Source organism: Leuresthes tenuis, unplaced genomic scaffold, assembly GCF_036924035.1.
Source record: "Leuresthes tenuis unplaced genomic scaffold, fLeuTen1.0.hap1 SCAF_3, whole genome shotgun sequence".
NCBI classification, from domain to species: Eukaryota; Metazoa; Chordata; class Actinopteri; order Atheriniformes; family Atherinopsidae; genus Leuresthes; species Leuresthes tenuis.
Window position 1 is genome coordinate 19,663,191 of NW_027325357.1, and position 22,248 is coordinate 19,685,438.

At 42.5% G+C, this 22,248-nt stretch overlaps 4 protein-coding genes across 5 annotated transcripts in view; 2 read left to right on the forward strand and 2 right to left on the reverse strand.

Moving 5' to 3' along the window:
- Window position 1: 1 nt before the first annotated feature.
- On the forward strand, window positions 2–6,279 carry nelfcd (negative elongation factor complex member C/D). The gene is made up of 15 exons (XM_072382399.1): window positions 2–209; window positions 924–1,036; window positions 1,197–1,306; window positions 1,425–1,534; window positions 1,617–1,724; window positions 1,883–2,035; window positions 2,970–3,100; window positions 3,409–3,574; window positions 3,675–3,809; window positions 4,006–4,145; window positions 4,414–4,528; window positions 4,620–4,715; window positions 4,806–4,946; window positions 5,621–5,750; window positions 5,950–6,279. The coding sequence occupies exons 1-15, from the start codon at window positions 153–155 to the stop codon at window positions 5,982–5,984; spliced, it is 1,740 nt and encodes a 579-aa protein (XP_072238500.1). The 5' UTR covers window positions 2–152; the 3' UTR covers window positions 5,985–6,279.
- Window positions 6,280–6,332: 53 nt separating this feature from the next.
- On the reverse strand, window positions 6,333–10,583 carry ctsz (cathepsin Z). Of its 2 annotated transcripts, XR_011915197.1 has the most exons (7): window positions 10,325–10,583; window positions 8,992–9,155; window positions 8,628–8,807; window positions 8,396–8,546; window positions 7,606–7,768; window positions 6,652–7,004; window positions 6,333–6,596 (listed from the first exon to the last, which is right to left on the reverse strand). XR_011915197.1 is itself a non-coding variant. In XM_072382400.1 (6 exons), the coding sequence occupies exons 1-6, from the start codon at window positions 10,450–10,452 to the stop codon at window positions 6,879–6,881; spliced, it is 912 nt and encodes a 303-aa protein (XP_072238501.1). In that variant the 5' UTR covers window positions 10,453–10,583; the 3' UTR covers window positions 6,606–6,878. The 2 variants fall into 2 exon arrangements, 1 of the variants encoding a protein (XP_072238501.1); XM_072382400.1 differs by lacking the exon at window positions 6,333–6,596 and having other exon boundaries at window positions 6,606–7,004.
- A 1,074-nt stretch (window positions 10,584–11,657) lies between these two features.
- npepl1 (aminopeptidase like 1) lies at window positions 11,658–19,224 on the reverse strand. The gene is made up of 12 exons (XM_072382412.1): window positions 18,992–19,224; window positions 17,412–17,597; window positions 17,034–17,204; window positions 16,868–16,957; window positions 16,553–16,634; window positions 15,777–15,919; window positions 14,516–14,593; window positions 14,323–14,423; window positions 14,040–14,163; window positions 13,708–13,884; window positions 13,281–13,391; window positions 11,658–12,513 (listed from the first exon to the last, which is right to left on the reverse strand). Exons 1-12 carry the CDS (start codon window positions 19,139–19,141, stop codon window positions 12,355–12,357), a joined length of 1,572 nt encoding a protein of 523 aa, XP_072238513.1. The 5' UTR covers window positions 19,142–19,224; the 3' UTR covers window positions 11,658–12,354.
- Window positions 17,378–22,248, forward strand: part of dgkab (diacylglycerol kinase, alpha b) — a 128,584-nt gene continuing 123,713 nt past the window's right edge. The window contains exon 1 of the mRNA XM_072382408.1: window positions 17,378–17,384. The gene's annotated coding sequence lies outside the window, so the exon portion shown is untranslated. The remainder of the gene's footprint in view (window positions 17,385–22,248) is intronic.

The following is a 22,248-nucleotide window of genomic DNA, read 5'->3' on the forward strand; positions in this document are numbered from 1 at the left end:
CCATTTTCCTCCTGTTGTTGTTAGCTTGTTAGCTAAACAGGCTAGCCTTCATACATCTTGGTCCGAACTGCATCTGCAGGGGTAAAACAAGTGTCAGCAATATATAAAACTTACAGCTGCTTAGTTGTGGTGTCACCTTTATTCCCGTCATAATGGACGAGGAATATTACAGCGGCGCAGGAGACTGGGAAGGCACGGAGGGTAACATGGTGAGAACACGACTTGTTGCTGTTTGCAGCTCTGGCCGTTAGCTAGCAAGGCAGCATTGGGTTAGCATTAGCTTGTGGAAGTATTGACTTGCTCGGTTAGCCAGCTACAGGCTACCTAACTACACAGGTGGACATTACCTGCTAATTTACCCGTTGTGTTGTCCATGTAACTTATGTGGACTCATTTAAGTAAAATTGTGCTAAGTTATGCCAAATTATTATTTTAATTTGTGCAACCTAAACTCTTAGCATAAACTTTGACGCTAAAACAAAGCCAATTGTTTAATTCTGGGTCGTTGACACTTATAAGCACACTGAATGCACACTGCTCTGCCGCACAGGAGGTTGCCATTATAGGTTAAACCCCAGAGCTCTCACATTGACCAATGTAACATCAAACTCTGACCTGTCAGACTATGTCATCCAAATCATGTAGGGTTTTCATTTTGTGTTGCTGTTGTCTAAATATTCCATAATTCACATATGACTTGATAATGTTTAGATATTATAGTGTTGTGTGAGTGTGAGCCTGCTCTAAATGTACACATTGTTTTCGAGCTCAAGAACAGCGCTATCATCATTTTACTGGCTTTAAAATTGGATGAGGTTTCATCACATTTGTGTTGAGGTGCTCAGCAGTCCTCCAGGGAAGTCGTGGGAATAGTGGATCTCAGTTGGTCAGGTCAGACCATCAGTGTCAATTTTTATTTTCAGGAGGATGGTTACGGTGAAGGAGAAGACGATGGGAAAATCCAGGAGGATTGTCTGAAGAAATTCTCCAGCAGGGATTACATCATGGAGCCTGCAATATTCAACACCCTGAAAATGTAAGCTTCTCTCTCCACTCTCCTGGATTAACACAATCCATCCAACTGGTTAACGTGCAAAAGATTTCTTGATACGAACAAGATAAGTCAGATGATTTGCATCATGAAACTGCAAAAAACACCAGTGTTTTGAAGAGTAAGCGCCACATTGTTGTTGCAGGTATTTCCAAGCAGGTGGCTCTCCAGAACATGTGATCCAGCTCCTCTCTGAAAACTACTCTGCTGTGGCTCAGACGGTTAATCTGCTGGCTGAGTGGCTCATCCAGATGGGTAACAGACTGTTTATTTTTCTAATGTTTGTTTTGTTTCTTTTCTTATCCAGTCTGAAGTGTGTGTTCTTATTGATATACTTTCATTAATATGAGCTTTAATGTTGTTTCGGCCGCAGGTGTAGAACCTGCTCAGGTCCAAGAGCGAGTAGAAAATCACCTCAAGAGTCTCCTGATAAAGCACTTTGACCCCCAGAAAGCAGATTCCATCTTCACTGTCGAGGGAGAGGTCAGATATCCGAGCAACCACATTTTAAGCAGGTGAAGCTCTTACGAGAAGCCAAATGAATTGAGCCTGCTGTGTCTTCTAGACTCCTGCTTGGCTCGAGCAGATGATAGCACACACGACGTGGAGGGATCTGTTCTATAAACTGGCGGAGGCTCATCCCGACTGCCTGATGCTCAACTTCACTGTAAAGGTATTGTCACGGTGCAGCGTGTGGCCCAGAAGTGATGCACACACTGGAGTGTAAAACCTCCTCTGATGTATATTTTTTGTATCTCACGTTTTGAGAAATCAAAAACCTATGAGAAGATAGTGTCTCTTCGGTTTTGTGATTTTTCTCGTGTGTTTTAGCTTATCTCTGACGCCGGTTACCAAGGAGAGATCACGAGCGTGTCGACAGCGTGTCAGCAGCTGGAGGTTTTCTCCCGGGTGTTGAGGACCTCTTTGGCCACGTTGCTGGACGGAGGAGAAGAAAACCTGGAGAAGAACTTGCCGGAATTTGCGGTGAGAATTTGCTGTGTGTGCAGATTTCCCCGTCTTGTTTTGCCCTGACGTGCAGGTGAAACATTATCAGCTGCCCGTCTCTTTGACATGGTGGCCAAAGATATACCGACCAGGCGGTTAAAGACGTTTGGTGTTGACAGCTGCATTTCTGCTCTGCTCTGCTCTGTCACACACTGACACAGTATTAGCTCTGCTGATAAGTGGTCCACAGCTGTTTAATCCCAGTACCATGACTGGTCTCCACATCATGCGTGTGTGAAATACTCTTACTGTTCCAGATGGTTGTAGTTCTGCTGCTCGTTTTCTTCTATTTGATTTCCACAAACATTTAAGTGATGTCTGATCATGACCAGTCAAGATTTCCGTTTTGATGGTTCACCACTTATCTTTCCAGGGTTTGATCATATTTTAACCCAATTTCAGGAGTTTCTTCAGTTTCCAGCTGAAACACATCAATCACTGCAATACTTTTCTAATGGAAGGCTCTTACCTATTTGCTTAGATAAATCCAGCTGGTGACTGCTTTCGTGACCATTTGGTTCAGCACAATGTCACAGAGCAGCTGCCTATTATCTATTATCTATTATGTCTGAGTAAATGGATATTTGTCATTAATCGTGGCTTTTTGTGTGTGTGTGTGTGTGTGTGTGCATACTCTTCTTTGGGGCTGTATAGTTTTTAGCCACGAACGCTGCGTGGCTCAGTGAAATATGTTTTAATGATGCTTTCAGAGACATGCTTGTGTTACTTATTAATGCAGTTGTAAAAGAAAGCTCTTTAATTAATTAATTTTCATCCAGAAACTTTTTGATTAACGTATTGATTACAGACAACTGAATATCTCAGAATTTTTGGAAAGTATTTTGAAACTCTGTAAAACTCTCACTCTCAAAGTTCTGATCTTCGCCGTGTTGTTCCTTCTTCTCTCCTGCAGAAAATGGTGTGTCACGGAGAGCACACGTACCTGTTTGCCCAGGCGATGATGTCCATCCTCGCTCAGGAGGAGCAGGGCGGTTCAGCTGTGCGCAGGATCAGCCAGGAGGTGCAAAAGTCTGCGCACGAGAGGTAACATCCTCTCGTAATTCAGCGACAGCGTCTTTTAAGATGTACAAGGTTAAGCAGTTGTTGTTTTTAGGGTTAAGCCAAAGAAGTCAGTGTAACTGACGGTATGAGATTACAGGGGCAACAATTCAGTTGAGTTATAGTCTAGTGATCTCAGGCTGGAAAACCAGGAATCTCCTCAAACTTGTGTTAAAGTAACACAAATGCACATTCTTTTATGATATAAGGTGATTGGGCTGGATTTTGTTTGTGTGTAGATAAATAAATAAAAAACGTCAGGATTAACTTTATCGGCATGGTTTATACCTCAGAGGTCATGACGCCAGTCAGATAACCCTCGCGCTCGGCACAGCAGCAGCCTACCCTCGAGCCTGCCAGGCGCTGGGCGCCATGTTGTCCAAAGGAGCCTTGAATCCTGCCGATATCACGGTTTTGTTCAAGATGTTCAGCAGCATGGACCCTCCTCCCGTAGAGCTGGTGAGGACTGTGCTTCTCTTCAGTTTATGTCCACTGCGTTTTCTGCGAAGGTGCCCTTAACTGAAATAGTCTTTTTTTCTTTCCTGTTTCTTGCCTTCAGATCAGAGTTCCTGCCTTTCTAGACCTGTTCATGCAGTCACTTTTCAAGCCTGGATCAAAAATCAACCAGGACCATAAACACAAATACATCCACATCTTGGCCTACGCTGCCAGCGTTGTCGAGACATGGAAGAAGGTACAGGATGTAAAAATGTTGAAATCTGTAAACGCAGTGATTGTTGGCGTTGTTTGAATGAAGTTAGCTGGCAGCCGCCCTGTGCATGTGGACAACATTTATTTGCTTAATTGTTTTCTCGTGTCCTCTGTTTTTCCTTCTTAACTGCGACTTCCTAAATTCCTAAATGTTTTACCTCCTTTTCATCCAATCCCAGAACAAGCGAGTAAACATCAATAAAGATGAGCTGAAGTCAACTTCCAAGGCCATAGAGACTGTTCACAACCTCTGCTGCAATGAGAACAAAGGAGCTACAGAGCTGGTGGCTGAACTTGGCACTTTGTACCAATGCATCAGGTGAGAGGACGACCAAGGTCTCCAAAATGTGCGTGCTTGGGTTCTAAATCTAAAACTTTGAGTTTTAGATTTTTTTCCAGGTGAAAAAGATGATCTTTCCTGTTTTGGAAACATCTATTTTATGGATCAGTTTATCAAAAAATGTTCAGCAGACTAATTGATGGCAGTTTGTGGTAGAAAGGAGCAACTTAGGGATGAGTATTAAAGCTCGATACAAAGACCTCCTGACTGCTGGCTGAGTCTGCGGATGTTGTCGCCGTGTGTTTAGGTTTCCAGTCGTAGCCATGGGAGTTTTGAAGTGGGTGGACTGGACAGTGTCAGAGCCGCGTTACTTCCAGCTCCAGACTGACCACACTCCAGTGCATTTAGCTTTACTGGATGAGGTATGACATTATTACCAGACCCTAAGCTTGGTTTTCGTTCAAGTCGTGAAGAGCGCAGTGAAATTTAAACATGAAATTCTCCTCCTCGCAGATCTGTACTTGCCACCAGCTGCTGCACCCACAGGTCCTCCAGCTGCTCATCAAGCTCTTTGAGACGGAGCACTCTCAGCTGGACGTCATGGAGCAGGTGGGTGCCTGTGGAAACCGCCATACTTACATTTCACTTCCAAGATGGAGGCTGTCAAATATGGGCATGTTGGTTTCGTTTCAACTCTAGTTGGAGTTAAAGAAGACTCTGCTGGACCGAATGGTTCATCTGCTGAGTCGTGGCTACGTCCTGCCTGTCGTCGGCTACATTCGCAAATGTCTGGAGAAACTCAACACGGATATCTCCCTCATTAGATATTTTGTCACTGAGGTAAGAGCTGCTTTTGGCTTGGAGTAGTCGTGACAGGAAAATAAGGGAAGAGAAGTTCTCTCTGGGTTTGCATGTATACTTTACAGTAACTGACATGAATCCAGGAGCATTTGTGTTCACTTAAAGTGTTGGTAGAGACAAAGAAAAAAAGAAATACAATTGGACTTATGGAAACATGACTGGGCAAAAAAGTGATAATGTTGCTCTGGGAGTGTTAAAAGTCTGAGTAAGCAAATGTTTGTTTGGAGTTTCTGCTGCTCTGAAGTGGCCAAAACTATTTAAATTCCAGACGGAGTTTTTTTTCTACCTTGTTTCTTGCAAACACAGCGTTCAAATGTAGGTGCTCTTCTTCTGCACCTGAAGTGAGAAAATATCAGCAGTTTACAGAGAGTAAAAGAAGCTGTGACCAGTCGCTGAGCCAAGAAGAAAACTGCAGTTTAAGCTCTTTTTTTGTTTGTTTTTATAGACCCCAAACTCAACAAGATAAGAAAAACTATTGTAAATACAGACAGAGTTGGGTGAAGAATACTATAACACACAGAGTTGTATATATATATCGTGCTTTCTGTGCCTTTTAAGTTTTAGAAGAGCATAACTTGTGGTTGTGGTCTGACCCGTATCACATACATCGTACCTTTTTAAACAAAGCTCAGCATGAGTCGCTTCCCTTTAAGGTGCTGGATGTGATCGCGCCTCCCTACACGTCAGACTTTGTTCAGCTCTTCTTGCCCATCCTGGAGAACGACAGCATTGCAGGGACGATCCGCACTGAGGGCGAACATGACCCTGTCGCAGAGTTCATCGGTAAGTGAAGTACCAGCTATGTCTCCCCGCACAGCTGTGCGAGTCTGGCTAAAGACTCGCAGCACTCTGAAACAAGTCCACGGAGAGTATTGAAGATTTTCCGCTCACAGAAACAGGAAGTCGGTGCACTTTTTGGTCAAGTTTGAACATTTTCCACTGATCTTTGTGAAGCACTAACATGTTGCCGATTGTGTTTCAGCTCATTGCAAGTCGAACTTCATCATGATTAACTGACGTGGGAAGAACACTGAAAATGGTTTTGTGGAAAATGGAAGGCCCAAAGGAGACCGAGGATCTGTGATCCCGGTGATAAGAGACTGCTTGAGACAGACTTTTTGTTGAAATAACTGAAAGGCAGCGGCCCCGCAGCTGGAGAAGCTACATGCCAGCAGGTTCATTTGAAACTGGTTGATTGACAGGCCTCTGAACATGCAGCTAAATGTTTTTTTTTTTTTTATTCCCCCATTGTGTATATTTGATCCATTTCATCCTGTGTCATTTTAAATAAATAAATAAAAAAAGTCTGAAATGTGCCCTCTCGTGTATGCATCAGTCCGACATTAAAACTCCAGCGAACAAACGTTGTTTGAAGCGTCACATTTAAGGTGTTTATTGGCAAACTTTTTAAGAAGCAAATCTTTGTGGTACAGATTGTTCGGCATGAAAAAAAAAGGTAAATTACATTAAGTTTGACATCGGGTGCATATAAGGCACGATAAAGCTGATCTGTGCAGTGCAACATCATCAGTGGGTCACCCCACAATCTGAAAACAGTCAGCGTGCTTTGGCCGAGAGCTTCATTTACAGATCGGAAATGAAAACTTGTCTTCATATGCTTGATGTGAACTACATAAGTATGGCTGCTCAGCATGCAGTTTGAATTGGTCTTACTGACTCGTACTGATAAAAGCGTTCCCAACAGGTTGGTAAACAGCCTGTGGACCTCCCTGTTAGAAGGAAGCAGCTTTGACATCCAGCTGAAAGACCTTAGCATTGAGTTTTAAAAAGTACATCTCTTAAAAAAATAACCTGAACTTAATCCCTTTTCAACATTGGATTATAAAAATCTTCCCTCCGCCCCAGATAAGAAGACATGAGATAACAGCAGCAACCTGACTGTGAGCCGATCTAAAGGTAAGCTTTAGGGACAATTGGGTCTCCGTACATACAGTCCTCCTCCAGCGCCAGGTTGTACTTGCTGCCGCTTCCTCCCTTGTAGGCGCTGGTCACGATCCGGAGCCAGCCCTTCTCCCCCTGAGGAGAAGCAACGAATCGATGAGCAACTCTTCAAACAGCTTCTCAAATGTTTGACAAGAAGCAAAGCGGACTAAACACTTAAGACTTACTAACTGCTGCTTAAACAAACAAAAAGCACTTAAAGACAACGATCGCTGGAAGGAAATAACGAAAAGTTCTGATATTTTACAAACAATTTTTAGAAAACCGTCTGCAGATAAAAATGAGACCGTGAATAAACGGACAAATACAACTTCTTTAAGAGTCAGTTTGGGGAATTAACGGTGATAGTGACAAACTAACTATTGGTTGATAGAACAAGTAGCACCTGAGGCGCCCTCTAGATGTGGGCACAGTTCACTTCATTAAAGACGCGACTGTTTTGGACTGAGCTTTTTTCTTTTATACTGTGTGATCTTAGGGTTTAAAGTCAGCAAAATCTCATCAAATCACATTTTTCCAGCAAACTTGCCTACGATTATTTAGCATGACGGGGAAATACTTGAGATTTTCTGTTTGAATGTGCTGTAATCAAATTTCTTTACATTTGAAACAGAAACAACTGATCAGTGGGCATTTCTTTCAGAGAAATCCTCTTTTTATTGCCATGAGGACTCACCCATGGCTCTCCCCAGGAGTTGCGCACAATCCAGTATTCGACACCGTTCTCCACACCCCACCCTGCCACTGACACAATGTGGTTGATGAAAGCTTCCTCCTGGTACTCAGAGTAGAGACCCCCGGTGTACGCATCCAGCTTGTCTGTGGCCATGATCCCACAGCTAAAGTACAGAAGAAAAAAAAAAAAACACAGGTTACTTCCTCTTTCTGGTTAATAGTGAGTCAGTCACTGAAATCAGCAAACTTCCTCAAAACAGTTATAAGATAACAATGTTCCACAGCAATGAAGATCAGTCTAACACAAAACAGTGTGCGTTAAAGGACAGAGGGAAGTGTTTCAGGTTCACATCCTAATGTGGAGAGAAAAGGAGTTAAGGAGATTTCATTGATTGGAAATGTAAAAAAAGAAAAAAAAATATCTACACCAGTCTAAAAGCTTAATTCTCTTCATTGTTTTCTTTATTTGCACTCACTTGCAGAGTTAGATCAAACATGTTTGATCCTTTGCGTCTACAGAGAAAGTAAGTGAGCAGCAGATGTTACTCTGACACTGCTTTTAGGCTTCAGTTCTCACATTGAGCTCAATGGACAAGACAAAGAGCAATATTTCAGACATCAATTACGGGTCTTATTCTACAGTGAAACTCTTTCAAATTTTAAAAAGACAGTTTCAAACTTTAACAATGTAAGTCTGCTTGTGGCTTTGAGCAGACGAGGTGTGCTAAAGTCTGCTATACGATCACAACTAAGTCTCCCAGTCGAAACGAGAAGAACAAACTGTCGCTAACCTGATGGGTCCTCCGGCATAAAGCTCTGCCATCATCTTCTCTCTCCCGCTGATGGCTCCGTAATCTCCCACCTTCCACAGAGTGTAGTTCTTGACGATGTTGCACACTCCGAAAGTGGTGCAGGTGCCACATTCGTTGAAGGGCTTGCACTCTTCAGGGAGACACATGCACTGCTCAGACTCAGCCGTTTACATACTTGTAACAATATCTCTGTGTGCCGTGGGACACTCACTCTGGTCTTTGGCCTGATAGTTATTGCAGGTCTCGTCTGGGATGCCGTGTTTGCTGGCATACTCCCAGACGCCGGTGTGATCCCCTCCGTGGCAGGTGCCGGCGTCTCCGCAGTCGATCACGTGCTGGACAGAGAGATAGGCAGAAGGCCACGCTCCTTTCCGCTTAATGTTGATGCGATCTGAGGGGACAAAGGGAACAGAAAGCGCTAAAGCAAGGCGGAAACAAAACGCCATTCATCTTACCTGTGCAAAAATGTGTGGCTAAAAAAAACCTGCAACGACCTTGTGATGCGCACTGCAACTGTACCACAATGACTAAGCATGTTTGGAAGTCCTGAAAACCAGAAGTACACAGAGTCATACCTGCCATGGCACTGGTGCTGCCGTGCGCCCAGCAGGAGCCGCAGTACTGGGGAATGTGCTGGTTGCGTGTTGTGCTGACGTAGTTGGTGCCATTGATGTTCCTCCAGTCCCATGCCTTGGGCAGATCAGAAATGTTTAAATACTCGTGAGGTCGAGGCGTGGTCCTGCAAGAAGACAGACATTTCGCTCTTTGGGTTTGTTTTTTTTTGTTCTTCTTTCTTTGCTTTCGTTTTTAACCACCATAAAACCACAGGCCTACATTTCCCTCCACCAACTGTAAGCAGGTTGTTCACATGAGCTTAAAGCAGATTCTATCTGTAACAGAGTAAAAGTGTGTTAAGGTTGCTTTGGTTTTGGGTTTTGTTTTTTACACCACCCTCTTTCACAGTTTTTCTTCAACGCTATTCCAGTCCAGATGCAAAGAGGAACAGTGAAACAGTTCGGGTGTGCAAACAAAGAGCACCAAGATAGTTGCCTGTGTCAATATGACTCACATACCGTTACTCAGACACAAAGATCTGATAAATCCATTGAGCCAATATTATCTTAATGAAGATATACTGGTCTTAGTGCATGTGTAAAATGAAAGCAAAAAAGATAAACTGTTGAAGCAATGTGAAGTTTTATGTTGTTTATGTCCATTTTCACTGTTACTTCTCTCGTAATTCTGAGGGATCCCAACCAAACAAGTGTTTATGGTACAAAATAGTCCAACTTCACAGTCAAACAACCATCACTTTTGTTTCTTAGACTTCTTGTAATATGTCAGAGTAAACCACCCCCCTTAAAAATAAAGAAGCACACTTTGCCTAAAGTTTCCAAGCTTTTCAGATTTGATTCAAATCAGGTCAGTCCAGTTTGATAGCTCAGCTCAACTTCCTCGATTTATGATTCACCAAACCTCGTGATTTTCTGATCATTTGATTACAGGGATTTTCTTTGTTTTTTTCTTTCCTTTTAAGGTTATCACCCATTTACTGGATTTTTCTCTCTTAACTGGGCGCAAAACAGAAGAAAATGAAACCAAAACTTCCCCACTAGATCAATTACAAAAAGCTTTAATGTTTATTAGAATATCAAATGTACTGTGTGCATAAATGTTTGCTTATTTGTTTCATAAAGCTAATTATAAAAAAATAAAAACTCAACTCACCGTTCAGGTGACAGACTGAGCTAACGGCTAACGTTAGCTAGCAAGCCAGTTAGGGAGAATTCATCAATCAAATAAATACATAAATAAATAAATAAACCGCTTTAACCAGCCATGTTAAACTTCTCTCTGAATCTTAGCTGTACTTTATTGGAAACCAGCGGACAAGTTTATCCAACTCACCTCAGACCGAAGTCGCCTCTCCGGGGTGTGCGGACGTAACACGGCTGTTTGCTGTTGAAAAACACTCCGGCCGACACACCGGACAACACGACCGAAACCAGAACAAGGACCGCTGCTGCCCGAGCCATCTCTGGTGAGAGAATAAAGAATAGGAGCGAAGAGGTTCAGCACTGATTTGTGCAGCCGGACAACCTTTATAATGATATGTCTGTGGGTAAAGTCGGCATTAAACAACCCCCGGCGCCGGAGCTGGAGTCACATGACCGAGAATTATGTAGCCAAGCACGTGTTTTACCAGGAAGTCACGAGACACACACACACACACACAAACAATGACCTAGCAATGTAAGGAAAATACACATAGGATATATATTCAGTTTACCTACAAACAATGGCATAATGAAAACCTACTAATGTAGCTGGTGTCCGAAACTACAAAAATTATACAAACATAATACATCATATAAAACATATTAGACACATTCTCTTTGTGCTGCCTTGTGGGGAACGCTGCAGTTTGACAGCCAAAGTTGAGCAATTGAGTCACTATCACTGACATTGAATGTATCTGTAGGTCGGCCTTTTTCGAAGAGACATCAAAAAGTAGCGATGACACAAGATCCAAGTCGAGAAACCACAGCGCAGAATACTCCAGCATTGCAGAAAAGTGCCTATTATCAACGTTTGACATTATTCATTTTACCGTGTACATACTGTCGGCTGGTTTCACATTGTTTAATAATATCTATAGTCAGCTTTTCAGATCATTTAAGAGGATTATTTTGTCATGCAGCTTGTGTTTTGGAGTAGAGCACCCTTGACCCGTTTATTTTGAGATCATCTGACTGAGAATTGTCGTCTTTTTGGACAGGAATTGTGCAACAAATCTAAATCTGTACAGTAACTGTTTGCTTCTACAAGTAGTGCAAAAGAAGTGCACAGTTCTCAGAATAATCTGAGAATCCTCTAAAAGACACAAAGAACTCAGATTAAATCTGTTATCTTTTGAGTTTGATACCAGGTTATGATGGAGCTGAAAAGTGGTCTGACGTCACCTTTCAATAATGACCAAAAAAATAAAAAATAGAAATGCAAGTTTCATTTGGATGTTCGTTTGCACCAACATTCATTTGTGGTGCCATCATGTGAGTGTCTGGGTTATAAAGGTTGTCTGTGAAGTGCTGAGGAGGCAAGTTAATTCCTCATCTTGAATCAGTTGCCCTTGAAAAAACAAAAAGCACAGCCCACTTCCTAGTCCTTTTTTCCCCCTGGTTAGTTAATTTGTTACCTCTTAGCTGAGAGTTTGTCAGTTTGAAGGATCATACACACAGACTACAGGTGGCACCGTCTTTATTAATGAACAACGTGATTGTCACAGGTGTGGGAAAAAAAAACAGCGTTTGTGCAGAAATCTGACAGACACTTCGATTTACAGTTGACATCTCGCATGTGTGTTTTACTCTGACAGAACAGGTCATTTTTCTGAGACTGTTAAAAAACTGCAGCGAAATCGCTCAGTCCCACTATGACAAACAGGGCGAGTACAAAGTGCAGTGGTTACCAACAACAAATCTATTATTACAGATCTTAACTCGTCACTTTTCACAATAGCTAAGACAACATGTATGGCGTATTCCTTGATTTGCATAAAGTATCAACTTACAACAAACGTCCTGCAGATGAGGTGGATATTTAAAAGCAAAGTATGGCAGGTATGTGGTTACATCTTAAATTGTCATTAAATGGAAAGTCTGTTAAAAACAGAATTGCAAAATAAAGAAACTCACAGCTGAGACCCTGAATGAATCCACTGTAAAGATAAACCACCTGCTTATCTTTCAATGTTAGAATGATCCTTTTTCAGTAGAGCCCGTGTGTCATCACAGTCGTTCAAACCACATCTGTTTTATTCACTGGAGTCAAATTTGGGTCGAGTACAGCCAATTGAAATGTTTTAACTAAGCGGACGAGCTTCAACAAATAAATGCATGGTGGCAGCGGTGCGGTTGAGACTCGAACAGCCGCATGCTTTACACCAGCCTTCGTCTTTTGCAGTCGCGCTCCATCTGGTCTTCAGACTTGTTGGTGGGTGCGCCCAGAGGAGACACTTGGTTCAGCATGGAGTCGTCTGATGCCTGACCGAACAGGGCCATGAGCAGAGCAACGCCAAATCCCGTGGCACGCTCCCCCTGCAGGGACGAAAGAGTTTGTTATTAAAAACAACTGCCTGACGTTAACCTGCAATGAACATTTCAAGACTAAAATCTTTGGTTTAAGACCAATAAACACTACAAGAATTTATCTATTTCTGAGACGCCATCACGGCGCTAAATGAGAAGCGTCACTACAGATAAAGTGATTACGAGCTCTATTCTTTACGAGCTGAATCACAGGACCAGCACAGAGCCTCAGGAAACCACCTTTAGTAGAGATTACACAATAATCAGTGTAGTCAGCTGCTCTGACATTGTTCAAAATAATGCTGAAGTTCACCACAAGAAACCGTCTTCTCCAGAAACAAGGTCAGCTTTAACGGCCGACTCAGCGACTTTCTGCAGAACAGAAATCACAGCAGACAAATCTGCAGCTCCGTCTTCAAGTTTGTCCATCAAACGTTACGCAACACTTACTGTAAACCACTTTATTCTGTTTCTGTCGAGGAAACTCGAGCACCAGAAAGCGTGCACACAACTCTCTACCCATCATCCACAAATACATGGCATCTTACAGACTGGCGTGTAAAAACTGCTTTACGGGCATCAAATACTACTGAAACAGATTCAAATCACAAGCACACACCCAACTTTTAAAGTCTGAAGTAGACGTGCAAAAAAGCAGCTGCATTAAGACGTGGCTTCAACAAGTTAGCTGGCTCAGGGCAACGATTTGTGCCGACGCTCCTGTTTTGCCTATTTACTCACTTTTAGTTTAACAAAGCAAACCCTTAAGCACTTACCGCATGAACTGGAGAAGCAATGTCAACATGGACCCACACACCAGGCCAATCAAAGCCCAAGTGGGCACCAATAAAGAGGCCAGCGCAGGAGCTCTGGGCGTTCTCCCGGTCCTGTCAAAATACAAGAAAAAAGAAGGTGGAGTTCAACATCCAGATGTGTGTTCATACTGAAACATTAAAAGGCACCAACTTCCTGCAAGCTCTCAAAAAAAGAAAAGGCTTTGAGCCGTTCCATTCAGTTATTCAGATGGAAACACAGAGAACCTGAAAACACAAAGGCTCTGGCAACAAGTCGTCACTGACACATCGAAAGGAGGTGCAGACACGGTGAGCCGTGTCATCCGTTTCATTCAAACCCTCCAAAGAGTCAGAGTTCCACCTGTTTGTGCCACGTCTCATTCTGAAGAATCTGAAGTTTGTCACTTACAGCCACAGAGTTCTTCATGTCAGCCATAGCGGAGCTGAACTCGCTGAAGTGCATCTCAGGGCAGTAAACCAGAGGGTGGGCAAGATCGCCGCTGCTGCGGCCTGCACGCACACACGCAAACTCCCACTGCTCGCTATTGGTCATCACAGCGGCGTGGTACTTCCCTGTGGAGATTCCCTGAATAACCGAAACAAAAAAACAAAGGTAGATTCAGACAATAGCTGCTGTAAAGATATATTCTGTGTAGGTTTAATGTCTTCAGGGCTTGATAGAAACAGAAAAATACACCCTCTGACTCGTATACTCGCTGGGCTTATTCTCACAGCACCCACCTGTGCCCCCGTCAGTGTGGCCATATCCAGGATAATGTCAGCCGACAGGTCTTTGCAGGCGTACACCACTCCATCCGCTAGCACCAGCCTGCCCTCTGCGTCGGTGTTGTTGATTTCCACCGTCCTTGAGAACGAAAGCACACATTTTATACAAGATTCCCCCCTTCTTGGTTTTGTAAAACGATATCAGACACAGCCTGAGTGTTCTCACACTGTGACGCCACTGAGCAAAAGAAGCAAGTTGACACCAAGAATGATACAAAATTATTTCAAAGAGTCTCACTTTCCAGAATAGAGTGTGTGGATATCATCAGGTCGGGTGGCTGTGGGTCCGACTGAATTCTCCGCGAGACAAAACACTGCGTGGAGATTATCCTTAAAGCCCTGAAGCAAAGAGAGGAGAGAGACTGCTTAAGAAAACCCTCTGAGAGGCTAAGGCAACAGCTGATATGGGATCATTTAAATGGTCCTCTCACCTGTTTAATGGTGGCCTTGAAAGCTCCCAGAATGGCAGCAGCTCCACCACAGTCTCTCTTCATCCCAGGCATAGTGGTCTAACACCAGCAAAACACAGTATTTAGAGCAGGAATCCTACATTTACCAGCATGCTTTTCCACATGCACACATGTGATCATCTCTTTATACTCATGACTAAAACATGAAAAAAAAACGTAGGGAAACAGTCAGTTTGACTGCTTTTTTTCCCATAAAGATTGACTTTGCACTAATGTTTAATAACAACTGATGTAATATTAAAAAAAAGAAAAAGTAATCAATCAAGAACAGAAGATCAGGTGACCTGAGAGCAAAGTAAGCGCTCGCCAACAGTACAGATCTGAAAGGAAGAGCCATGATATGTTGCATCTAAGTTAAGTGGGTTGATGGCCTCTCTGATGTAGCTCTTGTGCAGCGTCTCTCGAGCTGCTTTTACACATGAATGCTTGGTCTGGTTGTTGTTGCAGTTGTTGTTCACATGAGCGCACCGCAGCAGGAGAGGCTCTGCCGGAGAGGCTCTCTCACAGTTGGAGATGTGAAGGAGGGGCTTCTGGGGGGTGTCTATAGAGAACCAAGGAGGGCAAATGTGATGCTGAAAGCCCACTGTGAAAACCGCTGTGAGGCTCTTTGCCGAGTGTTGTTTTTAATCAACACTTACGTGTATCTGAGCGTACAAACGGCTCTCAACTCGCTCAATAGCAGCAGGGTGGCAAAATCTCCAGAGTCCAGAGAATATGCTGCAGACAGTGGGTTCTCATATGCCACTGCTCAGGAACATCTCTGAACATTTAGTGTGTGAAAACAGCCTAGTTGTCTGCGTCTAAACTGAGGAAATCGTTCGGTAACACAGGCACTGAGGAAATCGTTCGGTAACACAGGTACAAGCAACAGCAACCATATGTGAACAGATTGGCAAACAAATAGGCTTAAAGTGTAATCAAACAGGTGTACTGGCTCCAGGATTACCAAGAATGCTGTAGAGTGAAAGACTCACCCCCCCTTATTAAAAGCAATGAAAAGCAAGAAACACCAGATTTCAAATCACATCGAATATGTTGTGATGCTGCAGATGTGAAATGGGAGATACTAAATCATCCCTGTAAACACTGTAAATGAGGACGTGTCTCACAATCTATTCTAATGAATCAGCAGTCAAATTTCGTACACAAAGATTAGTAAACGTGGACTCAATGCTGCTTTTTGACAGTTTTCGCTTCCTCTCCATGGGAGACTGGGACGTACCTTTCCTTTGATGCTGAGTCCACCAGTGTCATACACAATGCCCTTGCCCACCCATGCAATGGTTTGAGTCGCCCCATCGGGCGTGTGGCTCAACACTGCCAATGCGGGAGGATGCTCTGCTGCCTTTCCAACTCCATAAATACCTGAAAGGGTGGAGTGAGAGGCAACAAACAAACAAATAACTGAAACAACCAGTGATTGATCGGACATACCAGGGGCAATGCTGGTCCTGCGGCATCAGATTTATGATAAAAAAAAAAAAAAGGATAAAAGTAACACATTCTGGAATCTAAAGTCACTTTATCTGTAAAATAGCTGAAGACAGAAGGAGGACGGCCTTTACTACCAGAGAATGATTCAAAACATACCTCGAAATCTGCAGTGGACTACTTCCAGAGATTCAAGCTAAAGATCTTGTAGTGACCTTAAACATCTTTGCTAATCTGGATAATTCTCAAACAAGTGGTGCATGCAAAAGGATTCATTTATCTTATGACCATGATATCTAGATGACTGAAACTGACCCGTAGCTTGTCACAAAAACTGTTCATAAGATGTGTGTTACCAAATAATGCTCACGCCTTTTCATCTGACCACTTTGCTTTTTGCTGTTTCTAAGACGCCGAAGATGGAAATAAAATAGCTGCTTCCTTTAAAATACTTAGGAAATGGAAACCAGGTGGTCTTTTACTCACTTAGCAATTCAGAGCACAGAAAGCGACATAACCACAGAAATGTTGGTAATTTCAGAAATAAACTGATCTACGACGCCGTACCTCCAAAGCCTTTCCGTTTCAGTTCCTCTCCACGAATGATGACTGGAGTGATTCCAAGCTCAGCACCTACAGACTTTATTTCCTGAGGAAGAAATGGAAGCTTGTAAACGGGGGCTACCGTAAATAATCCCAAAATTTGTCAGTATGAGAGCACTTTATCTCAACCTCCTTCAACATAACCAAACTATCATGGAGTTTAACACATTTTAACACACAGCTAAAGATGTGCGGGACGTGACGTGTTTTGGATATTTCTGGGTCTGTTCTTGTACTAGAGTCATCAAAATGTCCAGAAGACTTCATAATTTCACTCGCCTCCAGAAAGTGGTCTGTGTTCATCTCATTGCATGGTGTGTCCACAATGCGTGCTGCCAGCCGCACGCCATCGGCAGCGTTGGAGAGACACTAAACATGAGGAAAGGGTTCAGGAGGACTGCAGTGCACACGCGCTGTTAAATCAAAATATTTAACAATACTTTACCTCCAGTTCTGCAGCATCCAGGGGGTTGCTGTCATGCCCAACGATCACAAACTCCACCGTCACGTGCTTCTTTTCAGTCCTGCGTGAAGACGAGGAGCGGCGAGAGAAGATGGGGAAGGCCCTGGCGATGGCACAGGAGGAGGCAAACACATCTGAACGCTCACACACCATCTGGAGAGGGGAGGAAACAGCTATGCGTTAGTCACCTGATAACACAAGTTGTTTTATTCATGGCTGACCCTGATTTCAGTGCAAAAGGATTCCCAGCGTGAAGATGATAAGAGAGTATCTCTGTTTAAACAACAGCTCTGTTCTGTAGCTAAAAGTGCTCCCTGACCCTCCCCAAAGGAGGTGGGACCAAAAAATATTGATACTGACCACAATGCAGCGGTTGCTCCCCCCAGGTAGGCAGGAACGAACCAGACGGGACACAAAGTGGGCAGAAGATGGGCTGTTGTGCCTGCTGACCCGTGAAGGAAGGGCAGCCACCGCGGCAAGGTTGAGGTACAGCGGGCAATTGTCCGTGGGGTTTGGGTTCAAAGTGCCGAGAGCTGCCTGCCAGATCTGAAAATAAATGAGACAAAACTGACTTTTCTGGTTCTCTGGAAAGAAGCTTTTTACAGTTTGTTTTTCTTCTGATAAAGAAGCTAAAAGATCCCGCTTACTTTCATTCATTCTACACAGCCCAGACTGTCTACAGATGATCAGGAACAAACATTTGGTGTTTCTACAAGTTTTCCACACAGCGTCACAATTCCCTGCTTAAACAGAACAAAGAGCTCCCAGTGAATAATTACTAATAATTAGGGCACCTTAAGCGGTACACTAACAGCCATGTTGGGTCATTACTGTCAGCAAATAAAAGTGACGCCAAACTAACATTACAGCAGACAGAGCCCAGTCATATCCAAGAGGGTACAAAGCCAAATAACTCCTACTATGAGTTCTCATTTTTATCTTTAAGCTACTGCTAAATCACCATAAATGTCAGGTTTGTCTCAGCTGACATAGTATTTCTGATCTTGCACAGTCTATGAGTTCACCAGGATGCATTTTCTCTGTGCTTATGGACTCTCGCTGGACCTACAGTGAAGCTCATTTACTAAGATAACAACAAACCACAAAACAGCCAAAGCACTTCAAGTAGCATTTGATCAATTGTGTTATCAAAGAGTTGTGTGCATATCGGAAGACTAAAATCCCTCTGAATTCTCTCTGCTTTGGTGTCACGCTCTTCAGCCCCTTTGGAGAAGTCACAGCTAAGCTGCTCTGCTTACTGCATTCGAGCCAGCTGAGCAACAATGAAGTAATGACTCAAACTCAAATTATTATTTTTTTTAGAAGTACATAGAGATTAATACTTCCGAATTAAACTATTTAAGTCATTGCTGGTTTTTCCTTTCTTAGTGTCACAATGTAAATTGCGGCATATTAAATAATTTTTTAAGTCGTGTTAACAGCAGAGCGTGTAACACTCATCAGAAACAACCTGATTACGCTACAGCAGCTCAATACTTCGTTGCTCTCTGGTGGCCACATAATCACCCTTTGATCGAGTGAAATTAACCGTCCTCAGAGCCAGGAAATGGAAATACGGGACTTTAACCTCAACAGTGCGGCGACTCTTCCTAATTAAATCAACTACCGCCGATAGCTGTTGATTAAGCGTATTTAACAGGTATTTTAAATGTGTTAACAACAGTATATTATCTATCGCTGCTACAATGTCTTTCATTGACAGATAACATCCACAAACCGTGAACAGAAACTCGAACCTCATTTAGCTGTTCCGCTAACTTCGACACATATCGTTGAGGTTACACTCTTTAGACACAGTTAACATCAGATAAATGTTAAATAACTCTGCAAACCACTTCACTGTGTTAGCTTGTGCTATCTGGTGAGCGTGGCACTCCGATTAGCTGTCACCTAGCTATCGTTATCGTTTGACAGTTCACCTCTTTGCTAATAACCGGCTGAAGTTTTCCTTTAATTTGGTTCCAGCTGACTTGCTGCAGGTTGTTCTGGTGCCCGATAATCAGGACGGGGCGGCTCTGAGGCTCCGAGTCACCGGCGGACGCCTTAAACTCCAGCACAACGTTCGCCATTTTTTGTGACTCGTAGAGAGACAGCAGACTGGTGAAGTTGCTGTGGACTGATTGCTGTCTTTCATTGGTGCAACTCGGACCGGCGACGGCGACCGAAAGAGGACAAAATGGCTGCTTCGAGGTGCGTTTACAAAGGCCATAAAGGTCACCTGTAATCTTCATTGACCCCTACTGGTGATAAACTGCAACTACAAGTAGGAAGAGTTAAAAAAACAGAACGGACAGTGTTTAAGATGGGATTTTTTTGTGTTCCTTTAGTTATACCTGATGCACTGCACTTCCTTTGATGTTTTATATGTAGACTTTTGGTTTTAAAAGCAATAATTTATTTCCCTGAGTCTTTTAATCATCTTTATCCTTTCTGTCTTATATTTGTGACACTTGAACCATAACATGTTCTGTTGTTTCTTCTTACAAAATTCCCATTTACCCGAGTCATGTTTACCCGTTATGTATAGAGGACTATTAAGCCCACTGTGACCATGTCTCAGTGTTCATATCCTCTGTTTCTTCCAGTCTTCCACACTTCTTCCACTTTCCTTTAAATTCTATAAACATATCATCCTTTTCTGTCTTCTCCACATTTCTTTTGTCATCTCTCCTTCATCCCATTGTTAATAATACTTTGTACTTCTGTTTTACTACAAGTCGCTGTTAAATCATCATGTTTTGCTGAAGATTCCTTTCATTGCCTTTAAGAATATTTCCCTATATGAGCTGGTACCCATAGAAAAATCACAATAAATCCCATCATTTGAATTCTGCGTAATGTTTTTTGAATATCTATTGAAACATCTGGCTTAATATCTGAATGACTGTACTGTTCGCTGGTCAATGACGACATGGAATCAGAACAGATAACAGACCTTAATGGTTTTGTATCCTTAATCCACTCATAACAGTGCTATAATTTCTGCTGTGAAAACCGATAAACCATCATTCATTCTTTACTTATTTAAACTCAGACTTCACGAACAATGACTGCTACTCCTGCACTACCTGATGAATTCTTGGCTGCATCTGTTTGATGTGACTGTAGAAACTGTCAATGTTAGCCTGAACGAGACCTCCAATGCTTGCTCTACCTCTCTACCTCTAAGCGATGGAGGCCATTTTGAAATTCTCTGTTGACGACCCACTGATGCATGAATTACTGATCCCTTGTGGATTATCTGTGTACTGCATGTGTTTGATTATATACATCAGGTTTTCCAGGAAAAAAATATCACACTGATGATGTAGAGGTCTCAAAATTCATGTATCAAATATGATACACACAGCTTTACATTAACCCAATAATTTAAATAAAGCTGAATTCTTCTCATTTCTACTGGCATTTCTCACACCTCAACTCATAATTCTGCAATTGGGGTTATTTTGACTGCGCCTGTGATCAATCGTGGAGCCTGATTCTGAATGTTATCCAGGTCTTTGAGAACTGTGTCAGCAGCCGATCCATACACCAAACAACCATAATCAACTGTAGACCACATCAAACTTGTGTACAGTGCTTTCAAAGCTTGTCTGTCTGCTCTGAACTTGTACAGCCTAATTAATTTTCTTAAAATCAAACCATATTCCCCCAAACTGAAATTTCACCTCTCCACCTCTAATGGAGGCAGAGGAGCTGGCCTATGCCAGAATATTGGAAGTCCAGCGACTGAGGGGATCCCTGGAGCGAGCTCATCCTCTGAGTCCACCCCTCAAGACACAAGTGCCTTGTAATAGACCAATAGATATATTTTTTGTAACTAAACTTTGTTCAAAACACAGACGTCACAGCTATGTACCGGATGTGAAACATTTTATTCGTTGATATTTTACGGCAGCTGGAATCCATGAAGTTGCATGGTTGCCAACTGCTGGATTTATTCATGTCTTCATATTCTTCCAATCAGTCCAGCTTTTGAAAGGAAGTTAAATAAATGACATCAACCATGTCCATTTCTCCCCGTTGAAGCCTTGTGTGGAGTTCTTTTCTTTTCAGCCGTTCTCTTCTTTTTCTAATTATATTTGTTGTTGTCATTGTTACAGTTGATACTCACTTACTTAACAGTTTCTGCTTTCTTATTTAGGTTACGTAACCCAGATGGATGCTCCCCTTTTATATTTCACCGGCATGTTCATTAAACAGGGCAATTTAAAGAAAAATCTTTCTCTTGTATATTCCAGGTGGATGTAAAAGAAAAAAAATAGTTACATTATTATTGATGTGTGATGAATATTGATAAGTTTTGTTTAGAAATAAAAAGGACAACATTAAAAAATCACAGCAAGAGGGTTCCTGGTTTGAGTTTCAGCTGTTGCCTTTCTGTATGGACTTTGCATGTTCTGCCCACGTTTATGCATGGGTTCTCTCCAGGTACACAAAAACATGCACGTTTGGTTTATTGGTGACTCTAAATTGTCCCAAGGAGTGAGTGTGGATGGTTGTGTGTCCTGTTTGTCTCTGTGTGGCCTGTGATGGACTGACAACCCACCCAGGGTGTACCCTGCCTCTCCCCCAATGGACCTGTTGTCCAATTCTGAGCTTCTGAACAGTTTCCTAGAACCTCCTTAAAGCTACATGGCTTCATAAAATTCCTCCAAAGCTCGGAAATGATGTGAATTATATGCTCTGGCCATCACAGTCACCAGATTTCACCCTATTTGAACACCAATAAGAGATCTTGAATGAAAGTGTCAGCAGCACCTCAACCACCACCACTGAAATACCAAATGAGACAACATGTTTGTAGAGAGTTGTTTTAAGCTTCGAGTAATGTTTCACAGTCTCACAGAATCTATACCAACACACACTCAAGCTGTTGTGGCCATACAAGGGGTCCCAAAACCAAATTTGAACACTTTGTATATTTGAATGTTCTTTTTTTATTGTGTCTAATGTTCTTTTTGCAGTTCAGACGTAATTTCATCACAGCTCTCTGACAGTGTGGTCATGTTCTCTTAGCAGCATCGTTGTTATTTACCTTTGGAGTTACAGATACATTTTTTCGAGACATATGGTGACCATGAAGTGCGAAAGACAAAAGCTACAACAACATGTCATGAAATACAATTCAACTGGTTTATTTTTTATAGCACAATTTAAAACAAAAGTCATCACA